General features: G+C 39.2%; 1 protein-coding gene across 1 annotated transcript in view; it reads right to left on the reverse strand.

Moving 5' to 3' along the window:
• Positions 1–1,479: 1,479 nt before the first annotated feature.
• Positions 1,480–22,548, reverse strand: part of LOC126336635 (N6-adenosine-methyltransferase non-catalytic subunit) — a 57,119-nt gene continuing 36,050 nt past the window's right edge. The window contains exons 5-7 of the mRNA XM_050000529.1: positions 16,514–16,723; positions 7,011–7,183; positions 1,480–2,244 (exon numbers count right to left, since the gene is read on the reverse strand). Coding sequence (XP_049856486.1) covers positions 1,986–2,244; positions 7,011–7,183; positions 16,514–16,723 — 642 coding nt within the window. The 3' untranslated portion in view covers positions 1,480–1,985. The remainder of the gene's footprint in view (positions 2,245–7,010; positions 7,184–16,513; positions 16,724–22,548) is intronic.

The following is a 22,548-nucleotide window of genomic DNA, read 5'->3' on the forward strand; positions in this document are numbered from 1 at the left end:
CACTGATTTGTACTTACATCTTCAAGTTGCCATCACCCATCCAAGACCACAAGTGTACTTAAAACCCTTGTGCACAGGGCACATACAGTGTCAAATGCTGAGAATTTGCCTAAGGAACTTGCACCTTTGAGGATGGTGTTCAGAGACAATGGATACTCGACCCGGGAAATTAACTGGGCCTTCTCAACAAGAGCCAGGAACCGGGAAGTGGATAAAGAGGAGAGCGCACCAGCCAAGTCCCTAGCTTTTCTTCCCTTCATTGGAAATATCTCCTTCAAGATAGGGAGGATTCTTAATAATTTTCACGTGAAAGTGGTTTTTTGGCCGCCTTTTAAGATTTCCAATTTGCTGGGATCGGTGAAGGATGATTTGTTACTGCAGAAGGCAGGAACTTACAAAATACCATGTCAATGTGGTATGGCCTATATAGGACAGACAATGCATACAGTGGAGGAGTGTTGTACAGAACATCAACATTGCACTCGCCTACTGCAACCCAGTAAGTCTGCAGTTGCGGAACATCATATTTCTAACAGACATTCAATGGAGTACGACGAAATTTCAATTTTGGCTACAGCAACAACTTTCGGGGACTCCATTATCAAGGAATCCGTGGAAATATGCATTATGGGAAATCTAATGAACCGTGACAGTGGTTACCAATTGAATAAAGCATGGAATCCCATCATCTCCGAAATTTGCTCGAGGCGAAGACGCCAGAAGACTTCGATAGCTGCGGCCAGTGACAACACCGATGGCACCTGAGTATTGCAATTCCACCAGTGACAGCACTGCCGCTGGGCAGTGTGGCCCTTCTGTCTCCGCAACTGCAATGCATGCACGGCAGTACTATCAGCACGGCAGTACTATCAGCACACTATATAAGACAGAGCGGAGAACGTCTTCGTCAGTCCTCGTTCGGCTCACCTGAAGATGGCTGGCAGTTGTCCAGCAGAAATATTGTGCAATGACCAGCTGCAAGCCCAAAATCTTTTTGAACAAACTTGGTGAGTTTACTGCTCTATTCATGCATCAGTCTAATTTGCATATGTAATACTTTGTAAAACACAGAGCTTTGGAAATAAATGAATCATTTATAGTAGTCCTGTGTGTAGTAATACACTGTATGTGTGCAATGGAAGATATTTATGCTATTTCTATTCTAAGGACTTATGAATTAAGAGACCCTGTTTTGGTTGTCTGAACAGACTGGTAGCACAGTATAGCATCCAGCTGTTCCAGCATTTCCCTGTTCTTTAACTGTTTCCCACAGAGAAAACTGTGGTGATTAAAGCACAGGATTTTTGGATGATTTTTTTCAGTAGTTTGACCCTTACTGAAACAGTTCTCAAAATGTTATTCAGTATCACTACAAATTTACAGAACTCAACCATTTACCACCCCGTAAACCATTATTCTCCATTACTCTTCAACATCTCACAGACACACAAAACACTGATGATAAAATTACCGTCATAGTCTTAATACCAAACAAGAAGTTTAATTACTTATCCTGTCTCTCATGTCACATTCAATGCTAGTTATATTTCAGACAAGAAGTTATACACCAGTTTTATAACACATCATCTTTCATAGAAAGTTAATCATAAAATAATTTACAGTAAAGTCTTTAGGAAGATCATTATAAAATGATGTACTAAAGCAGAAACTGACAAAATTATTAAATTTGTCAAATATCTGCAACACATGAAATCCATGTTAAAATCTCACTTGTATTTACTACAAGTCATGTGGGCAGTTAAATCTTGGTTTAGGACATATACACATTAATAAAGTATTATACATTGCAAATTAATAATTAAAAATTTAGAATCATGTTTGCTTGCTTACTACATGTATAGTCAACACACATCACACATTCTTCTAAGTCACAGTTTTCATTATTTCCTGGTACGTTTCATTTCTGATCTCTGTGTGGCACACACATTGTTATTATATGAGAGAAAGTATAAACACAAATATTATTATCTACCCCTGCCTCGACCCCGTGAGAAACCACCCCTAGATGGCCCTCCTCTGCCTCGTCCACCAGATGATCCTTTGCCTTTTGGTGGAGGGGATTTTGGTCTCAGTGCTTCTATTCTTTCTGTACAGCCTGTTGTTGTCTGTCCATTGGCAAAATAACTAGCATATAACTCAGCATTAAAATTACTGTTAGTCAATTCAGGCCCTATTGTAAGCCAACCTGGTCTGATTGTACTATCTCGTCCAAAGACATGCAACCTGGAACACAAACACAAAAAAGAAGTACATCAGTGATAGCAGTTGATTTAATGTAGTGCAGTCCTATCAACAGTCTAGATGAAACATTAATTTAAGGGAAAATAAAACAATTAAAATACTGTAATTTACCATAAATAAAATAAAATGTGTCTTGCTTTATGATATTTTTACATATGGTTGCTCAGGTGTTCAAAGCTTTGTCACAAGATACCACTTATATCACACTCAGCAAAGATTACTTATAATTTGGGTCATAAGACCTTATCTTCACTTACTAGTCAGCATTTTTATTCTTTCTTTCTTTGTCCATGTACTTAAGTAGTATATTTAAACCTGATACCTAACTTGGTGGTTTTTGCCACTTACTCTTCCAAAATCTTTTCATGAATTTCCTATGTTCTTTCTTACCATTTCTTGCTAGCCTTCTTTTTAAGTTTCTTCATAGTCTTTGCTTCATTACTAGTGTTCCAGAGGCTAGATCATTTATTATAATTTCTTCTGTGATGTCCATGTCTTATAAATCTTCCATAGAGTGTTCTAATCAGCCGATTTTGACTTCTTTTGAATCAAAAATACTGAGTTGTATTTTGATGAAGCTACTGTTGATCATAATACAAAAACAGTCATACACACTGAAGCGAATAAAGTCATAAGATAGTGATATGCATGTATACAGATGGAGTAGTATCATGTACACAAGGTATAACAGGGCAGTGCATTCGCAAAGTTGTCATTTGTAATCAGGTCATTCATGTGAAAAGCTGTCTGGCGTGATTATGGCCCGTGATGAGCATAAGAGACTTTGAATATGGAATGGTAGTTGGTGCTAGATGCATGGAACATTCAGTTTCAGAAATTATTAGGGAATTCAGTATTCCGAGGTCTATAGCGTCAAGAGTGTGCCAAGAATACCAAATTTTGGACATTACCTCTCACCATGGACAACACAGCGGCCAACAGCCTTCACTTAAGGAATGAGAGCAGCAGCATTTGAGTAGAGTTGTCAGTGCTAACAGACAAGCAATTCTCGGTGAAGTAGGAAAAGTTCTGCACAAATCAATGTGAGTCGTGTGACGACTGTATCTGTTAGGACAATGTGGCAAACTTTGGTGTTAATGGGTTACAGTGGCAGATGACCAATACAAGTGCCTTTGCTAATAGCATGATATCACCTGGGCTTGCGACCATATCAGTTGCACCCTATACTACTGGGAAACTCTGACCTGGTCAAGTGAGACCCATTTCAGTTGGTAACAGCCCAGTTTAGGGTCTGAGTGTGGCACTGACCCTATGAAGCTATGGACCCACATTGCCAAGGCACTAAGCACACTGGTGCATGATGGTGTGATCCGTGTTTACAGGGAATGGACTGAGTGCTCTATTCTGACTGAACCCATCATTTATTGTAAATGGAAATGTTCAGCTGCTTGGAAACCATTTGCAGCCGTTCATGGATTTCATGTACCCAAACAATGATGGAATTTGTATGAACAATGTGCCATGTCACTAGACCACAACTGTTTGTGACTGGCTTGAAGGCCACCCATATTGTCAAATGTGAATCCCATCAAACATTTATGGGACATAATCTAGAGGTCACTCATGCACAAAATGCTGCGTGGCATAGAATGACCTTCAACAATGCTCTCTGATGCATAAAGTGCTTCTGATAAAAGAACTTTCTTTTTTGTAGTAATTCAACATTGCAAGATAATACTTTTTCGTTTGGTTCCATGTGATACTAAATGCCTTCTAAAGTTTGATGGCTCCTTCTGAGTTTGCGTTACTGTCCAACTACAAAGGCATTTGGATTTCTCCAAAGTGTTTGCAGGAAGATACCTGTCAGATCATCCCATATTTCATGTTTAATGGCACTGCCTTGCTGTTTTCATGAAGATTTTCTATATAATGGGTTTTCTTGTAAGGTATCTGGAAGACTGCCTTCGTCGCAATCCAGTGTAGTTTTTCCATGGCATATTTAGTTTCTAGCCTGGTCAGAACAAAAACCACCAAGGAAGTGAACACTGACCATGAAATCCTGTGTTCTGTGACATTTAGTTTCTTCTTTGGTCTTAGTGATAATTGATAAACCCTCATCAAAACTTAACCACTTAACATTCATTTTGCATCCTGAATTTCTGATGTTTATACCTACAATATCTTTTCCCCAATCTCTTGCAATTTTGTCTAGAACCAAAGTAAAGAGCAGGTGGGAGACACTGTCTCCCTTTTGAATGCTTCTATTATGTAAAAAGGCTCAGAGATTTCACCAAAAACATATAGGTATAACACTACATTTGTAAGACTGGAGTAAATTAGTTTTCTGGTCGTCCTATCCGCTCTAAGTCTTTCTGGAATGTGAAGAACAGTCTCTCAGTCGATAGAATGCAGGACATTTGGAAGAGGACACACAAAAACATCACTTTCTTTAAACACAAATTTTAATTTAACTACACTGTTAGTCCTGAGTTTAAAAGAAAAAGTTGGCATACACTGCTTAAAGACTCATGACATTCATAGCTTTGATTAATGACTATTATATAATTGAGGGGCCTAGTGCCAGAAAGAGTAATGGCATGCATGGCTAAATTTGAGAAAACATGGATTTACTAGACATTAAGTTTCACTACTAGTTGATTAACCAAAAAAATTTTTATTCCCACTCAATTTTTTGATGTTAATGTGTCTGCCATATAAGCTAACTAGCCACAAAAAACTGAAAACCAATTCTTCACTATTTACATCATCTACCATACATTGTTTTGGATAATTACATTCTTTTACATTTGTCCAGCTAGACATGGTATTTTTGTAGAATGATACTAGGTGTTTTTACCGATGCAGTTATTTGCATTTCTGTCTCTTCTCTTTGTCAGACTGAATGACAGCACACACAATCTGCACAATCAACTGGCACAATATAACTATGTGAAACAACTGATCTGGTATCTGTGCGCATTGTTTCAACAAAACGATTTATGAATAGCAGCAGCACCTGTCAAGTGTCAACCAGGAGAAATGCACATATGTTTTGGAGCACTATGGTCCCAGGATATCACTGAAATTCATATCTTCATGTTCATAGTATGGGTGTTTTTGATCTTCACTTTTATTACAACAGCTTCACATTCTGCCCCTAAGCAGCATATACAACTCTGTAAACTCAAAAAGATACATGCCACCATAAACAGGAATGCTTCCCACCACCTTATCAGCCCCTTTCACTGTTACAGGCACATTGTAACATGCCCTAGTTCTCTCATATAGCACCAAGAAATGCTACACAGAGTAAAATCTGTGATATAGGATAAAGGATATATGTAACAGTGAGTTTCTATTGGACTGTGTACTTTTAAGTAGGAACCTCAAATAACACTGACAAGTCAGTCAAGTTAGGCACAAAAACAGATTTTTTTCCCTTGCATAAACTAGAACTTCTCCCAAAGCCAGAATCTGACTTTTATAATGACCGAGAGGACACACTGTAGTTGGTGGCTGGTCTTGCCCCCTTTTCAGGCTTTCATTGCAATTCCATGGACAAATGCTAATTGCTGGTTTCCCTCACAAATGTGCAACACACATATTCTATAATAAATGCCCAGTAGCTATGAGCAGAATGGCTACATTGCTTTGTATCGAAACATGCACTGAGATACAGCTCTCTTAGATATGGTACACCACAATCAACCACTACTGACAAATCATTAATCATTTTACTTTCAAAACTACATTACTTTTCTTTTTTCATTGTTATACAATGCTCTTTTTCTTTCATTATTTACGGTACAAGATATGAACTGTAAATGAAGCAACAATGAATTTTTATTTTTCCACCTCTCCAGCCTATGTATGTAAGCACATAAATGCATGCACGAATCACTTGGTGCCTGTCTTCCTAACACCCCCCCCCCCCTCCCCGCCCCCGTCTATCTATCTATCTATCTAATAATCATGTGCGTGTTGAGCAGTTCCCTTTACTTCACTGTAAATGAAGGAAAAAGGACGTTGGTACTGGACACAATAAGGACTCAGCTGAAGCCTTGAAATGGAATCATGCACAGATCTGACATAATTGACTTAGACAGAGCACAAAAAATCTAAATGTGAAAAGCCAGATAGTGATAAGGGCCCACTCCAACCACATTTATAAAGTAACAAAAACTTAGAAATGGACTGAGTTTGTTATAATTTGTTGACAACATTGATTATTTTAGTAATAACCAATTATCCTATGTATTGGAGGTACAACATGTTCTTAAAGCAGCATGCTGCATACATGGTCTGCTTTCTATTAGCCATTTATGAAATTACAGGATGAATCAACTTGTCAGATGAAGCTAAAAGCTGCCACATATTTCACTACCTGTTGAATACACATAATCAAGTGTAACAGATGACTAGATGTATGTCAAGTCCTCAAATAACATCTCTTAAAGAGAAACGTAATAAAAAAAACAAGCTATTATTAAAATAACTATTTCCAATTGATCATTTATGAAAGAGAGAGAGAGAGAGAGAGAGAGAGAGAGAGAGAGAGAGAGAGAAACACTTCAAAAATCTTTTATGGACTCTTTCTTATGAAAGAAATTTTAAAATCTGTCATTGGAGGAAGGTTAATTAAATGGGATATATCATAGTGAAGCCAGTAATAATCACTGTCAACATACATAATACCACTATGAAATAAAATTATGCACAAGCTAGTCTTACCTTCAACTAAATTTAATTTCTCCAAATAAGTGGGACATAAAACAGAAATCACATACCTTCTACTTCCCAAACAGAAGTGTTCAATAATATGGAATATTTCAACAGGTTTTTCCAAGGACCCATATTCTGGCTCCTCAGAGATGATTAGATCAATATCCACATTTGCATGAATAAAATCTCCATCGGTGGATCGCCGAACAGTTCCTTTGATTCCCATCAGACAGTGCTCCTGTTAATGAAATTTACTGAAATGAATAACTTACAAAGAGAGAAAAATGTGTTGTGTCACTGTTCTATTGCAATTTGATATCCTCTCCACAGAATGCCATCTGAGAAGGCCATCAGTCGTGAGTCAAGTCTTTTGATCAAAATTTCCACCATCAATAACTTGGTACTCCTTAGTTTTTGCTCTAGTCCCATGTGTCACCCAATCGGTCCACTACTGTGGCCCCCTAGGTACTGCACTGAGGTTGACCCCTCACTCATGATCAAGTGCAAGGTCATTCCAAGGTGTAACAGGCAGGTGAAGACTTTCAAAGAGTCCACTGCCCAGGTCTCCCTGGTTTGTCTGATGGACATATTCAGGTGCTATCAGTGGCTGACAAAGATCCTGAGCCTGATGCAGTTACTTACCCTATCCCAGAGGAAGCTTCTTGGGCCACAAGGTCTGGGCATTCACAGAAAGTTGGATCACTGGTAGTTGGGAGCTCCAAAGTTAGATGCGTAATTGAGCCCCTTAGAGATATAGCTGCCAAGGAGGGAAAGAAACACAGTGCGCACTCTATGTGCGTACCAGGAGGAGTCATTCCAGATGTGAAATGGGTTCTTCCAGATGATATAAAAAGCACATTGTGCAACCCACAGCAGGTGGGGACCCTGTTGGTACCAATGATGTATGTCACTTTGGATCAGAAGAGATTCTCTCTGGTTTCAGGTAGCTTGCTGAAGTGGAAGATTGCCAGTCTTGCCTACAAGATGAAGGTGAAGCTCACTACCTGTAGTGCCACTGGCTTTGGTACAGTGCTGAGTGGAGGGCTTGAATCAGAGGCTCAGATAACTCTGAAAGCACATATGCTGCCGATTCCCCAGCTTGCGCCACAGGATGGTGAGTTTCCAGGTTTCACTTAATATGTCAAGGGGGTCCACTACACACAGAAATTGGCTACACAGTTAGCTGAGGCTGTGTGTAGGGGACTGAGGAAGTTTTAGATTAGAGGTTTTCAGGAAACTACAGAAAGGGCATCAGTCTAAAAGGGCACAGGGCAAACATGGCGAAGGTAGATCTAGGTATCTTAGTCATAAACTGTCATATCTGTGCTGGGAATGAACCAGAGCTTCATGTGCTAATACAAAGCACCAAAGCTCAAATCGTTATATGTACTATAAGCTGGCAAAAGCCAGAGGTAAGTTCAGCTAAAAATTTTACAGAGGAGCTAGTGGTGTTCAGAAAAGATAGATTAAATATGTTGATGGTATGTGTTTCTTGCTGTTTGAAGTAGTTTATCCTGTAGTGAAACTAAAGTAGATAGTTCCTGTGAATTAGTAAAGGTAGATGTTATACTTGACAACAACTAGAATAAAGTAATAACTGGTTCAATTTACTGCCCCCCCCCCCTTTCTGACTTAGATGATATGGTTGCTGAACACTTCAAAGTAAACTTGAATCTCACTTCAAAGAGGTAGCACACGTAGTCAACTGTAGTTGGTGGTGACTTCAATCTACCCTCAATATGTTGGCGAAAATACAGTTTTAAAGTCAATTTGTTAAAAATCACACAGAATGCTTTTCCTGTAAATTATTTTGAGCAATTAATCCAGAAGCCCACTCAAAGAATAAATGATTGTAAAAAAAAAAAAAAAAAAAATACTTGACTTCTTAGCAGAAAATAATCCTGAGAAAATAGGGAGAATCATGACAGATATAGGGATTAATGACCACAGGGTTGTTTTAACGAGACTGAATACCATAACATCTAAACCCACTAAAAATAAGTGCAAAATATGTCTATTTAAAGAATCAGATAAAAATTCAATTGACGCCTTTCTAAGAGACAGTCTCCAATTCTTTCAACATGACTATGTACGCGTAGACCAGATGTGGTTTGAATTCAAAGAAACCGTACCAACAGCAACTGAGAAATATATAACACACAATTTAATATGACATGGTACTGATCCCCCATGGTACACAAAGCAAAACACTGTTGCAGAAGCAACAAAAGAAACATGCCAAATTTTAATGAGCAGAAAATCCCTAAGATTGCTGAAGTTTTACAGAAGCACAAAATTTAGTGCAGACTTCAATGTAAAATACTTTGAATAGTTCCCACAATGAAACTCTGTGTCAAAATCTGGCTGAAAACCCTGAGAGATTCTGGCCTTATGTAAAGTACACCAGCAGCAAGACACAACAGAAACCTTCACTGTACAATAACAATGATGTTACTGATGACAGTGCCACTAAGGCACTTACCAAATACGGTTTTTCAAAATTCCTTCCCCAAAGAAGATGAAGTAAATATTCCAGAATTCGAATCAAGAACAACTGCCAAGATAAGTAACTTAGAAGTAGATATCCTTAGTGTAGTGAAGCAGCTTAAATCACTTAATAAAGGCAAGGCCTCCAGTCCAGACTAAACACCAAACAGATTCCTTTCAGAGTACGCTGATACAACAGCTCCATTCATGCAACCGTACACAACTGCTCACTCGTTGAAAGATCTATACCTAAAGACTGAGATGAGGCACAAGTCACACTAATACCTAAGAAAGGAATTACGAGTAATCCACTGAATTACAGATCCATATCACAAACATCGATTTGTAGTAGGATTTCGATACATATACTGTTTTAAAACATTATGAACTTCCTGAAAGAAAATGATTTTTGTTGTGTCTTGCCGCTGGTGTACTTTACATAAGGCCAGAATCTCTCTGGGCTTTCAGTCAGATTTTGACACAGAATTTCATTGTGGGAACTATTCAAAGTATCTTACATTAAAGTCTGCACTAATTTGAAATAGCCAACGTGGATTCAGAAAATATCATTCTCATGAAACACAACTACTTCTTTATTCTCATGAACTAATGGTTGCTGTCAACAGGAGATGTCAAACTGATGCCATATTTTTAGATTTCCAGAAGGCTTTTAATACCATTCCTTGCAAGCAAGTTCTAATCAAATTGCATGCCTCTAGAGTATCACCTCAATTGTTTGGATTCATGATTTCCTTTCAGAAAAGTCATAGTTCATAATAACTGACGAAAGTCATTAAGTAAAACAGAAGTAGCATTTGTCATTCCCCAAGGAACTGTTATAGGCCACTGGTGTTCCTGATCTACGTAAATGATTTAGGAGACAATCTGAGCAGCCTTCTTAGATTGTTTGGAAATGATGCCATCATTTACCATCCAGTAAAGTCCCTAGACAATCAAACCCAATTACAAAATGATTTAGACATGATATCTATATGGTGCAAAAGATGGTAATTGACTTAAATAATGAAAAGTGTGAAGCTATCTACACGAGTTCAAAAGGAATCCACTAAATTTTGGTTTCACGATAAATCGCTCAAGTCTAAAGGGCGTAAATTTCATTAAATACTTAGCAATTACAATCACAAATAACTTAAATTGGAATGATCACACAGATAATATTGTGGGGAAAGCAAACAAAAGACTGTAGTTTATTGGTAGAACACTTAGACAACACAACAGATCTACTATAGAGAATGCTTACACTACACTTGACCACCCTCTTCTGCAGTACTACTGTGCAGTGTGGGATCCCCATTAGAGTGAATTAATGGAAGACATCAAAAAAAGTTTAAAGAAGGGAAGCTTGTTTTGTATAGTCGCAAAATAGGGCAGAGAGTGCCATGGATATGATACGGAAAATTGGGGTGGCAATCTTTAATACAAAGGCGTTTTTCATTGTGGCAGGATATCACGAAATTTCAATCATAAATTTTTCCTCAGTATGTGGAAATATTTTGTTGGCACCCACCTATATAGGAAGATACATCTCTGTCAGCCTGTTTGAAGTTGGTACAGCAATAGGTTTTCTTCAGAGACATAAGACACTTTGGGAAACTGACTTGGACTTTTTGTATTTCCAGACAGCTGGCAAATGGTGGTATATCATCTGCAAAACAATGCCACATTTTCGTATAACATTAACCTAATTTCAGCTTACATGTTCTACGTTTTGCAAGTATTTGAGCAGAAGTTGTCATGGAAACTTCAGAATCAAAAGGCTTTGTTGTACCAAGTGCAGCAAATAAATCTTTGACCCACATTGGAACTTGTTCTGCTGTTCCGTGCAAGACAACAGACCTAGACTGATGTTACTGAAAATCAGAACTTTGATTATCAACTTTGTTGCAAACCAAGCATTTAACACCATATTGTCAAATATTGATAAAGACAATCAATTATGAACGGGTTCTAATCGAATTTGCATACCATGCAGTTCTTTCAGTAATTTTGGAGTTAAGGTGATGATAAATTCTGATGATGAAATGATTTTTATTTAATGATGAAAAAACATCACATAGCAGACAAAAAGGTGTATAACTTCTGTGGTGCAAGATGGTTGAGTATGTTCATGAATTAAAGTTGATTCATGCAATGTCCTATCCATCTGGTCACTCCCTGAATCCACTATCAGTAGAACATTAGTTTCCTGGGCATCAAGCTTCAGAACATAGTTCAAATATGTCTGGTATACTTCAGAAAGAAACTTTATAGATTTTGAGATAACTTAGACAGCCAAGGCCACAGCTTGTGGTCTCACAGTAGCGTTCTCGCTGCCTGAGCACGGGGTCCCGGGTTCGATTCCCGGCGGAGTGAAGGATTTTTACCTGCCTCGAGATGACTGGGTGTTGTTGTGTCATCTTCATCATCATCATTCATCCCCATTTTGGTCGAAGGAAGGCAATGGCAAATCACATCCATTAGGACCTTGTCTAGTACGCCAATGGGGGTCTCCTGCATCGTTCTCCTACCCTCTATCAAGAAGAATGGGACTTCTTCATTTCCACATCCCCCCCCCCCCCCCCAAAAAAAAAGTCAGCTTGGTCCAGTCCAGTAGTATTGGGGTGTCATTTATTGCACAAACTGTGATGGAGACACATTGGAAGATTGGAGGGAAATTTAAACTCAGCTAGAGATGATTATGTGATTCATCCTTCAGTCATTCACAGAGTGTGGTTACAATGGCTAACACATGCCATATTCGTTGTTATGTATGTAAAGACATGACAACTAGATTTCTCCTTGTTGCAACAACCTGCGGGATGGTACCACTGAATACTGAATGCAGATATACAGAACAAAAGGATAAGATGAAGTAATTGTTAGATCATACTGAAGAAACAGGCATAAATTTGATGCTTCTGTGGCAGGCAGGCTGCCCCACCTACCCCCCCCCCCCCCCCCGCCCCCCATGAACCATGAACCTTGGCGTCGGTGGGGAGGCTTGCATGCCTCAGCGATACAGATAGCCGTACCTTAGGTGCAACCACAACGGAGGGGTATCTGTTGAGAGGCCAGACAAACGTGTGGTTCCTGAAGAGGGGCAGCAGCCTTTTCAGTAGTTGCAGGGGCAACAGTCTGGATGATTGACTGATCTGGCCTTGTAACATTAACCAAAACGGCCTTGCTGTGCTGGTACTGTGAACGGCTGAAAGCAAGGGGAAACTACAGCCGTAATTTTTCCCGAGGGTATGCAGCTTTACTGTATGATTAAATGGTGATGGCATCCTCTTGGGTAAAATATTCCGGAGTTAAAATAGTCCCCCACTCGGATCTCCGGGCGGCGACTACGCAAGAGGATGTCGTTATCAGGAGAAAGAAAACTGGCGATCTACGGATCGGAGCGTGGAATGTCAGATCACTTAATCAGACAGGTAGTTTAGAAAATTTAAAAAGGGAAATGGATAGGTTAAAGTTAGATATTGTGGGAATCAGTGAAGTTCGGTGGCAGGAGGAACAAGACTTCTGGTCAGGTGACTACAGGGTTATAAACACAAAATCAAATAGGGGTAATGCAGGAGTAGGATTAATAATGAATAGAAAAATAGGAATGCGGGTAAGCTACTACAAACAGCTTAGTGGATGCATTATTGTGGCCAAGATAGATACGAAGCCCACACCTACTACAGTAGTACAAGTTTATATGCCAACTAGCTCTGCAGATGACGAAGAAATTGAAGAAATGTATGATCAAGTAAAAGAAATTATTCAGATAGTGAAGGGTGATGATAATTTAATAGTCATCGGTGACTGGAATACAGTAGTAGGAAAAGGCAGAGAAGGAAACGTAGTAGGTGAATATGGATTGGGGAAAAGAAATGAAAGAGGAAGCCGCCTGGTAGAATTTTGCACAGAGCACAACTTAATCATAGCTAACACTTCGTTCAAGGATCATAAAAGAAGGCTGTATACATGGAAGAAGCCTGGAGATACTGACAGGTTTCAGATAGATTATATAATGGTAAGACAGAGATTTAGGAACCAGGTTTTAAATTGTAAGACATTTCCAGGGGCAGATGTGGACTCTGATCACAATCTATTGGTTATGACCTGTAGATTAAAACTGAAGAAACTGCAAAAAGGTGGGAATTTAAGGAGATGGGACCTGGATAAACTGAAAGAACCAGAGGTTGTACAGAGTTTCAGGGAGAGCATAAGGGAACAACTGACAGGAATGGGGGAGAGAAACACAGTAGAAGAAGAATGGGTAGCTTTGAGGGATGAAGTAGTGAAGGCAGCAGAGCATGAAGTAGGTAAAAAGACGAGGGCTAGTAGAAATCCTTGGGTAACAGAAGAAATATTGAATTTAATTGATGTAAGGAGAAAATATAAAAATGCAGTAAATGAAGCAGGCAAAAAGGAATACAAACGTCTCAAAAATGAGATCGACAGGAAGTGCAAAATGGCTAAGCAGGGATGGCTAGAGGACAAATGTAAGGATGTAGAGGCTTATCTCACTAGGGGTAAGATAGATACTGCCTACAGGAAAATTAAAGAGACCTTTGGAGATAAGAGAACCACTTGTATGAACATCAAGAGCTCAGATGGAAACCCAGTTTTAAGCAAAGAAGGGAAAGCAGAAAGGTGGAAGAAGTATATAGAGGGTCTATACAAGGGCGATGTACTTGAGGACAATATTATGGAAATGGAAGAGGATGTAGGTGAAGATGAAATGGGAGATACGATACTGTGTGAAGAGTTTGACAGAGCACTGAAAGACCTGAGTTGAAACAAGGCCCTGGGAGTAGACAACATTCCATTGGAACTACTGACAGCCTTGGGAGAGCCAGTCCTGACAAGACTCTACCATCTGGTGAGCAAGACGTATGAGACAGGCGAAATTCCCTCAGACTTCAAGAAGAATATAATAATTCCAATTCCAAAGAAAACAGGTGTTGACAGATGTGAAAATTACTGAACTATCAGTTTAATAAGTCACAGCTGCAAAATACTAACGCAAATTCTTTACAGATGAATGGAAAAACTAGTAGAAGCCGACCTCGGGGAAGATCAGTTTGGATTCCGTAGAAATGTTGGAACACGTGAGGCAATACTGACCCTACAACTTATCTTAGAAGCTAGATTAAGGAAGGGCAAACTTACGTTTCTAGCATTTGTAGACTTAGAGAAAGCATTTGACAACGTTGACTGGAACTCTCTCTTTCAAATTCTAACTGTGGCAGGGGTAAAATACAGAGAGCGAAAGGCTATTTACAATTTGTACAGAAACCAAATGGCAGTTATAAGAGTCGAGGGACATGAAAGGGAAGCAGTGGTTGGGAAGGGAGTGAGACAGAGTTGTAGTCTCTCCCCGATGTTATTCAATCTGTATATCGAGCAAGCAGTGAAGGAAACAAAAGAAAAATTCGGAGTAGGTATTAAAATCCATGGAGAAGAAATAAAAACTTTGAGGTTTGCCGATGACATCGTAATTCTGTCAGAGACATCAAAGAACTTGGAAGAGCAGTTGAACGAAATGGACAGTGTCTTGAAAGGAGGGTATAAGATGAACATCAACAAAAGCAAAACGAGGATAATGGAATGTAATCGAATTAAGTCGAGTGATGCTGAGGGAATTATATTAGGAAATGAGACACTTAAAGTAGTAAAGGAGTTTTGCTATTTGGGGAGCAAAATAACTGATGATGGTCGAAGAAGAGAGGATATAAAATGTAGACTGGCAATGGGAAGGAAAGCGTTTCTGAAGAAGAGAAATTTGTTAACATCGAGCATAGATTTAAGTGTCAGGAAGTCGTTTCTGTAAGTACTTGTAAGGAGTGTAGCCGTGTATGGAAGTGAAACATGGACGATAAATAGTTTGGACAAGAAGAGAATAGAAGCTTTTGAAATGTGGTGCTACAGAAGAATGCTGAAGATTAGATGGGTGGACCACATAACTAATGAGGAAGTATTGAATAGGATTGGGGAGAAGAGAAGTTTGTGACACAACTTGACCAGAAGAAGGGATCGGTTGGTAGGACATGTTCTGAGGCATCAAGGGATCACCAATTTTGCATTGGAGGGCAGCGTGGAGGGTTAAAATCGTAGAGGGAGACCAAGAGATGAATACACTAAGCAGATTCAGAAGGATGTAGGTTGCAGTAGGTACTGGGAGATGAAGAAGCTTGCACAGGATAGAGTAGCATGGAGAGCCGCATCAGACCAGTCTCAGGACTGAAGACCACAACAACAACGTGGCAGGCTGCATAGTCATATTAGACTCTTAACCATGGTGTTTTCCTACAATTTTTCAGAATCAACCAAAACATCAAGACAGAATAAATAATGCTACAAAAAATAATCAATCCTGGCCCTTTTAGAATCTACAGTATGCTATTCTATCTGCTTCGTAAATATTTCCTGTAGAATGAATTCATCAAACGGCATTCTACATTGCAGATTCAAAAATATTTGGAAACGGGGAACCAGTTTCATTTCAAAGGAATACAGTGTTGTTCCATAAAATGCTTCCCAAAAGTTACAAAAATGAGAATTTCTGACAAGAAATCCATTTTAACTCTTCCCAAATAAGTTATTTCATCAAAGTATGACCTTACACAGTTCAAATCATTACAACATTTAATAACTACTGCTACTGCCAGAATTTTTACTGTTGAAGCTTTAAATACAAAAATAATAATATTGACATTACTTAGCTCCACAGATATCAGAGAAGCTTCTCATCACTTCGGAGAAATAAAACAAGAAAGTAATATACAGTATATTATTGGCAATAGAGATCTGGTGGAAACTTATATGATAGTGTCATATTTGCATTATTGTGAAGCCAAGTAACAAAAACCTTAAATTTTTAATCTGTGTAGCTGAAGAAGGTGAAGAAATTAATCAGAAAAATCTTCTTTTGTGTGAAGTACACTCCAACAAAAGGAAAAATAATGGCCAAACACTCAAAATGGTAAGATATGTCTCTCTGTAAGACCATATAGTGTTGTTGAACAGTAGAAATATTTCTGGTGTTTTCCATTTAAAAATAACATTACACATTAAAAGCTACAACACTTACCTTTGTTCTCTGGAAAACAGCCTTTGGTTCTAAATTTTTTGAGTGTGATGGATTATTAATATTTGTACGGATCCAACAAATGTCCTCACACCGACGAAATCCCCACTTTCGTAGGCAAACTCTGCCCATGTCCAAACCTTCAGAAGATCCACACCAAAGAAAAACAAAACTGCGTGCAGCTGCTACTTCTCCAACATCAAGCTGCATTATCTTGCAAAAGCAAAGAAATCAGAATGTTCAAAGAGCAACACTTCATAATTTAGGAAGTACTACATATTCACTTCACAAAAATCTCTAATAGAAAACAAGCCTAGCAATAACAGAAATTTCTAAATGGAACAATATGTAAAATACGGAAAAGATAATTCACCTATGGCAGACTGATATGTGATGCATAGATACATGTAACAGACAACAGTGTTCACTAGCTTCTGAGCTCTGGTTCTTTTTCGAGTGGTAAGGACACACATTCACACACAACCACACAGACACCCAGACACACATGACCACGGCTGCACTAGCGTGCATTCGGGTATTGTGTGGGTTTGGTTGTGGGTGTGAATGTATGTACTTTCTCCTTGAAAAAGAGCCAGGGCTCAGGAACTGGCAAAGATTGTTTTCTGTTAGGTGTGTATATGAACCACACATCAGTTTGCTGTAAGCGAATGATTGTATTATCCATATGCCATGTAACAGGAAATGAGTAAAAGTATATCCTTTAGAAACAATTAGAAATTTATGCACATTAAAGCACCTTATGTATATTTTTAATTCAATTTTTTAACTAATAAAGAAGAGACAAGAAAGCAGAAATTGTTTTTCAGTCGATAAGAAATGACAACACCAATGCAATCAAAGATTTATTTTCAACAGATATGCCTCTATTTAAAATGAAGCATATCAGAAATTGAGAAAGCTGTAACAACTAAGATGTCAAATAATGCTGAGGAAATCCTTTGTATTCAGTGTTAAAATGAATTATCACAATTTCTGTTAAGAATCGAATCGAACAAAATTTTGATGGACAGTTAACAAAAAAAAGTACTCCATTTGGGTTGAGCAACTTGTACTCAAGACAAGAGGCCCATGGCTTCATTTGCCACATCTGTGTTCTTCAAGAATTTGTGCTTACAATAGTGTCAGATTAATGCGCAGAAAAGCTTTCTTTAATTTAAAATTTCAGTTACCAGAAGAAAGATTACATTCAGCATTGACAAGAGAAACATTAGTTGGTGAGTTTTTCTTAATGTTTGTGAAAGCAGGCAGGAAGTCAACCTGTGGCATTACCTCCAAAGTTTGCTGTATCACAAAGAATAGGAAAACACTTGCTAAAACATAAAGTAAAAATCACTTAGTTTAACTGTGACAGTTTAATTGGTGGCTGGACTGAGGATTTCTTGGTTGGGATGGTGCAAGAATTTATCTTGGACACAGTCATCAACAGATGCAAAAGTAGCTTCTGGCATGCTTCAATGAAGCATTTTGGGATCCTTGCTGTTCATGTTGTATATTATTATCTAACAGACAGTTTTAACAGTAACCTCAGATTTTTTTTGCTTCTATCTATAATGAAGTATTACCTAAAAAAGAAGCATAAATATCACTCAGATCTTGATAAGGTAGCAAGGCACAAGAGTGGTGCATGGATTGGCAACTTGTTTCAAATGCTCAGAAATGTAAAACTGTGCACTTCACAGAATGCAGAAAGATAGTGCCCTATGACTACAATACCAACCAAAAATTATACTTGAACTCAGTCAACTCACATGACTGACTGGGTGGAACAATTTGTGGGCACATGAAGTGAAATGATCACATAGGTTAGTCATATGTAAATCAGGCACAGACTTTGGTTCACTGGTAGGATCTTAGGAAAATGCAGTCAGTATTTAAAGGTGATTAGTTATAAGACCCTTGTGTGAACTACCCTAGAATACTGCTCAAGTGTCTGAGATCTGTTGCACAGCAGAATAGTATTAGGGTGAAGAATAAAATTTTTGAGCCGGCTGGAGAGACATTTAGGCATAGCATGCCTGCCCAGTATGCAATGGTTGCATGAGTGTAAAAGTCAGCGTGGTGACATCATTGCAAAGAAAGAGGAACAATATTTTGTAAGGTGGTAGCATTGAGTAACTACATCTACAGATTATGCAAGAACGTTTTTAAGGCAGAAAACTTGCAAATAAGAAGGCTCTGAAGCTCTGAAACTAAATGTTTCCAGTAGAGAATGCTTAAAAAAAACTGGAGCACATTTGGTCACTCACTTGGGGGAATCACGTTATCAATCACTGTATAATTCTCCCTTTCCTTCCACTCAGTACTCAGAGTCTAGTTTTTCCATCTGCCTCAATGATACTGATGGGAAGCCAGTTCTGTTAGTTGCCAGATGACCTGTTGACATACAACAAAGTGTCGCCAGACTGCTGCCAGTTTTGGACTCTACTTCTATGAGTCTGCAGCTCTCTGGCTGTGGTGGGATAACTTCAGTTCTGTAGGTTGCTATCCCTGCCAGTCACAACGGTGACTGACTGAAAATGAGGGATGGGCAGATTTTATGTGGATGAAGAACTGATCTGTCTGAATGCAAACTATGTAACTTGGGAGCAGGGTGCCTGGTGCCACCACTCTGACAGTGCTTGTACCACATTACCATCTGTATGCGGGATCACCTCTCGAGCTACCTCCGTGTCGCTGTTGAGACTTCTGCCTTCTTGCTAGCACAGCAACCACAAACATGGATATGCAGATTACTGGTTGCAAGCCTAAGCACGACTACAGTCAGTGAGAGCTTCAGTGGACACCCTCAGTCACATTAGGTTGTGGGGACACACTGACTTCTGCTCCACCCTCCACAAGGCTCCGGAACTGCCCAATGGGCAACTCAAGGGGTTATGACAGCAGATTCAATGACAGGCACTGACACACCACTCAGCATGTTCTACTGATGTAGAAGTGGCATGACTACTATCAGTTGAGAAGAACACTGATGGTAAAACTTTCAGAAATAAATGGATGTTAATTTAATGCTGTTCACTGACACCCTGGGCATGACACAGGTCTTCATCACCACCTCTCTGCTCAACCATCCTGAAATCTTGTAGGGGGGATGCATCCTGTGAGCCCCTATAATTTGGAGTCAAAAGTTTTTATGTTGGCTGCCACTGTCATAAAGGAACCATACCTGCACCAGCTGTCATCAAGGTCTGTCATTACACGATGCAGTGAGTGGCCAATTATTATTGGCTTGTGTTCTTTTTCCTTTTTGTTTTGGAGCCATGTTGAGTCGACATGATATTCACATGAACTTTAGAGTGACATTGTTTAGACCACATGAACATGCAAATCTGCTGCAGTTCTGTGGTAACTGCAAAGAGGATCATTTACGGCCGACAGCATGCAAGTATTGTAATTTTTCAGGGCATGAATCAACTTGTACTAGGGCAGTGCCGGTAACTTGTGATATTTGTAGGATGTTTGGCCACGAAGCACAGCAATGTAATGAGCCCTGCTGGAGCATGATATGTAGGAAGGATTAGCATTATAGTTCTGATTACTGATGTAGTGTCAGTGTGCTGGGTACACATTTGTTCTACAGCATAATGGAGAATGGAGGTAACACAATGACCAGAAACACATGCACCATCTTCAATAAGTGAAGCTATTGAAGTTCTGAAGAGTCAGGTAACAATGTTACTCCATGGTGAAATAGAACAAATCTGGGTTAATGAGGAGTCAGAGAAGGAATTAGAAGTGTTACAAATCATGAGTGGCCAGACAATACCACAGAGAGGACACCCAGACCTTAGTAAACATACTTGTTGCGCCCATTGGTCCTACAGCAACCAGTCTCATTACACTTTTTCCTGGGAAGACATCTGACGATGTGTCAGACTTTGTTGGTTATGCGAGGGCAGTAGCTACGTTAGCGATTTGGTCTGTGAAAACATGTCTGTATAATGCCTAATTTATTATTATTGGGTGGCATAAAAAGATATGTCACGTACCATGAAATTTGACTAGATGGCTGAAGGGGTTGTTCAGTGAATCATAAGCAGAACAGTGCCAGATTTTTCAATAGAAAAACTCACTGGATTAATTCAGCAGCACAGCGAATTGCATGAGGCATTCTCTGACAGAATTCATAAAGTGAACTTACATACTTCTGAACTGATCCACAACGCGGATTAAGTCCTCTTGTGGGAGGCAGAGTACAGGGCCTTAGAAATATCAGTAAGAGATATTTTATCAGAAAAGTTCATGAAAGTGTTAAACAAGGTTTGGCAGAACATCAAATGGGTGAATACAAAGGCACTCAAATGTGAGGGACAGATAGGGCAATGTACTGCCACTATATCAAATGGGCCAGTGGGTTTTAATGATAATCCCTTGTACACAGAAGGGAACAACAAAGACATTTTTAACTAAGTGTCAGGGTGTATGCCACGTGATAGAGTTAATATCATCATTAAGTGCAAAGGTACAGTTTCCAACATCAACATTTATTATTCAAGTAAGCCAAATGAAACCATTCAATGGAACAGTAGATGCTTTGTCTCAGGTTCGATCACTGCAGGTGGTACAGAATAAAGTTGATATGATGGCAAAGCAGCAGGTAGTTAAGCATGATCAGTATATATGCAGTATGCACGAAGACTATGTAATAGGTGAACAGTATCTAGTTTCTTTTTGTCACGATATGTATTTCTGTCTTGTTTCTGAACCAGTGGCGTTTGTACTATTGTGTTTAGGGAATTCATTTCTCGTTTTCTACTGGGCAGATTAGGAGTTAATACTTTTACATTGTCTGGTAGTGTTTTTCTCATCTACTTGGGTTTTTGAGTGGGGAACCGATGAGAAATTGCTTTCTTTCAGGTGACATATCAGCACAGGCAGCTAGAAAGAATGAATTTGGTAATCTTGCTGATCCTACACCTCATCCAGAGGGAAGTAGTGGGTGGACTGCAGAACCAGCCTCTTGAATCCGGAGTGGTGTTCTCAAGACAATCAAATGTCTTGTTAACAAATCATCGATGGGCAGCTGAACTGACTTTCAATGTGTGGAAAATGGGAAATGAGGTATGCAGATTGAGAGGCATGTTTATGGAACTGCAAGGTGAAGCACAGAAAAGGGGAATTCTGGAGGAAGTTCAGGAAGAATACTACAGATTACAGCTCTCATATGGATAAACTGAACTGAGGGGGCAGTTGAAGGAAGTGACTGACCTGGTATCGACGACACTAGTTGAAAAATAGAGGATGTGTAAATGCAGCAGAAAACTATTGAAAACAGTGTCCAATAAGGATATTTAAAATCTGAACAACAGAGTGGGGCAGGTGCAAGCAGTATCAGGCACTACTAGAGCCAAGATAGAGTAGCATACCACCCAATTGGTTAACATGGAGCAGGCTGTACTGAATTATACAGAGCAGTACGGGAGTTACCAAGAGTTGATGTAACATGCACAACGCACCAAGTAGACCATAAAAGTGATCTTCAGAGGGTACAGAACCAACTATATACACTGGATGGGCAAATAGCTGTAGCCAAACTGTTACAGGTTTTGATGGGCTGTACAAATGATGCAAGGTTAAAGGCAACTCTATTGCAGTTCACTGTCTACCATGCCAGACACAGGCAACTGAGTTCCACAGTACTACTGCCACATTAATTCCTAGCTAGACTGCAGAGAGCACAAAAGTACTTTATTGCAGAGTTACAGCACATAATGTAAACAACTAGAGGTAATTTGGTGTTGTTTTATCATATGTCAGTAGTCAAAGCCAACATAGGTGGTGCAAGTTTGAATGTGTTGGTACATTCTCCAGTGGTAAGCTTGAATGCTAATATCAGAGTTTTATTGTACACCCTTACCTTACAAAATGAGGTGCAGTAGGAAAGTGGACAGGGGTATAAACCAGTGAAGAAGTCTAACAGTTTTGGAAAACAGCAAAATGTCCTTGGAAGATCTACAGGGTTGCCAGGTAGACAGTATCACAGTCTGTCCAACCAGGGTGGTTCAGACTTACACACAGTT

This window comes from Schistocerca gregaria, chromosome 2 (assembly GCF_023897955.1).
Source record: "Schistocerca gregaria isolate iqSchGreg1 chromosome 2, iqSchGreg1.2, whole genome shotgun sequence".
NCBI classification, from domain to species: Eukaryota; Metazoa; Arthropoda; class Insecta; order Orthoptera; family Acrididae; genus Schistocerca; species Schistocerca gregaria.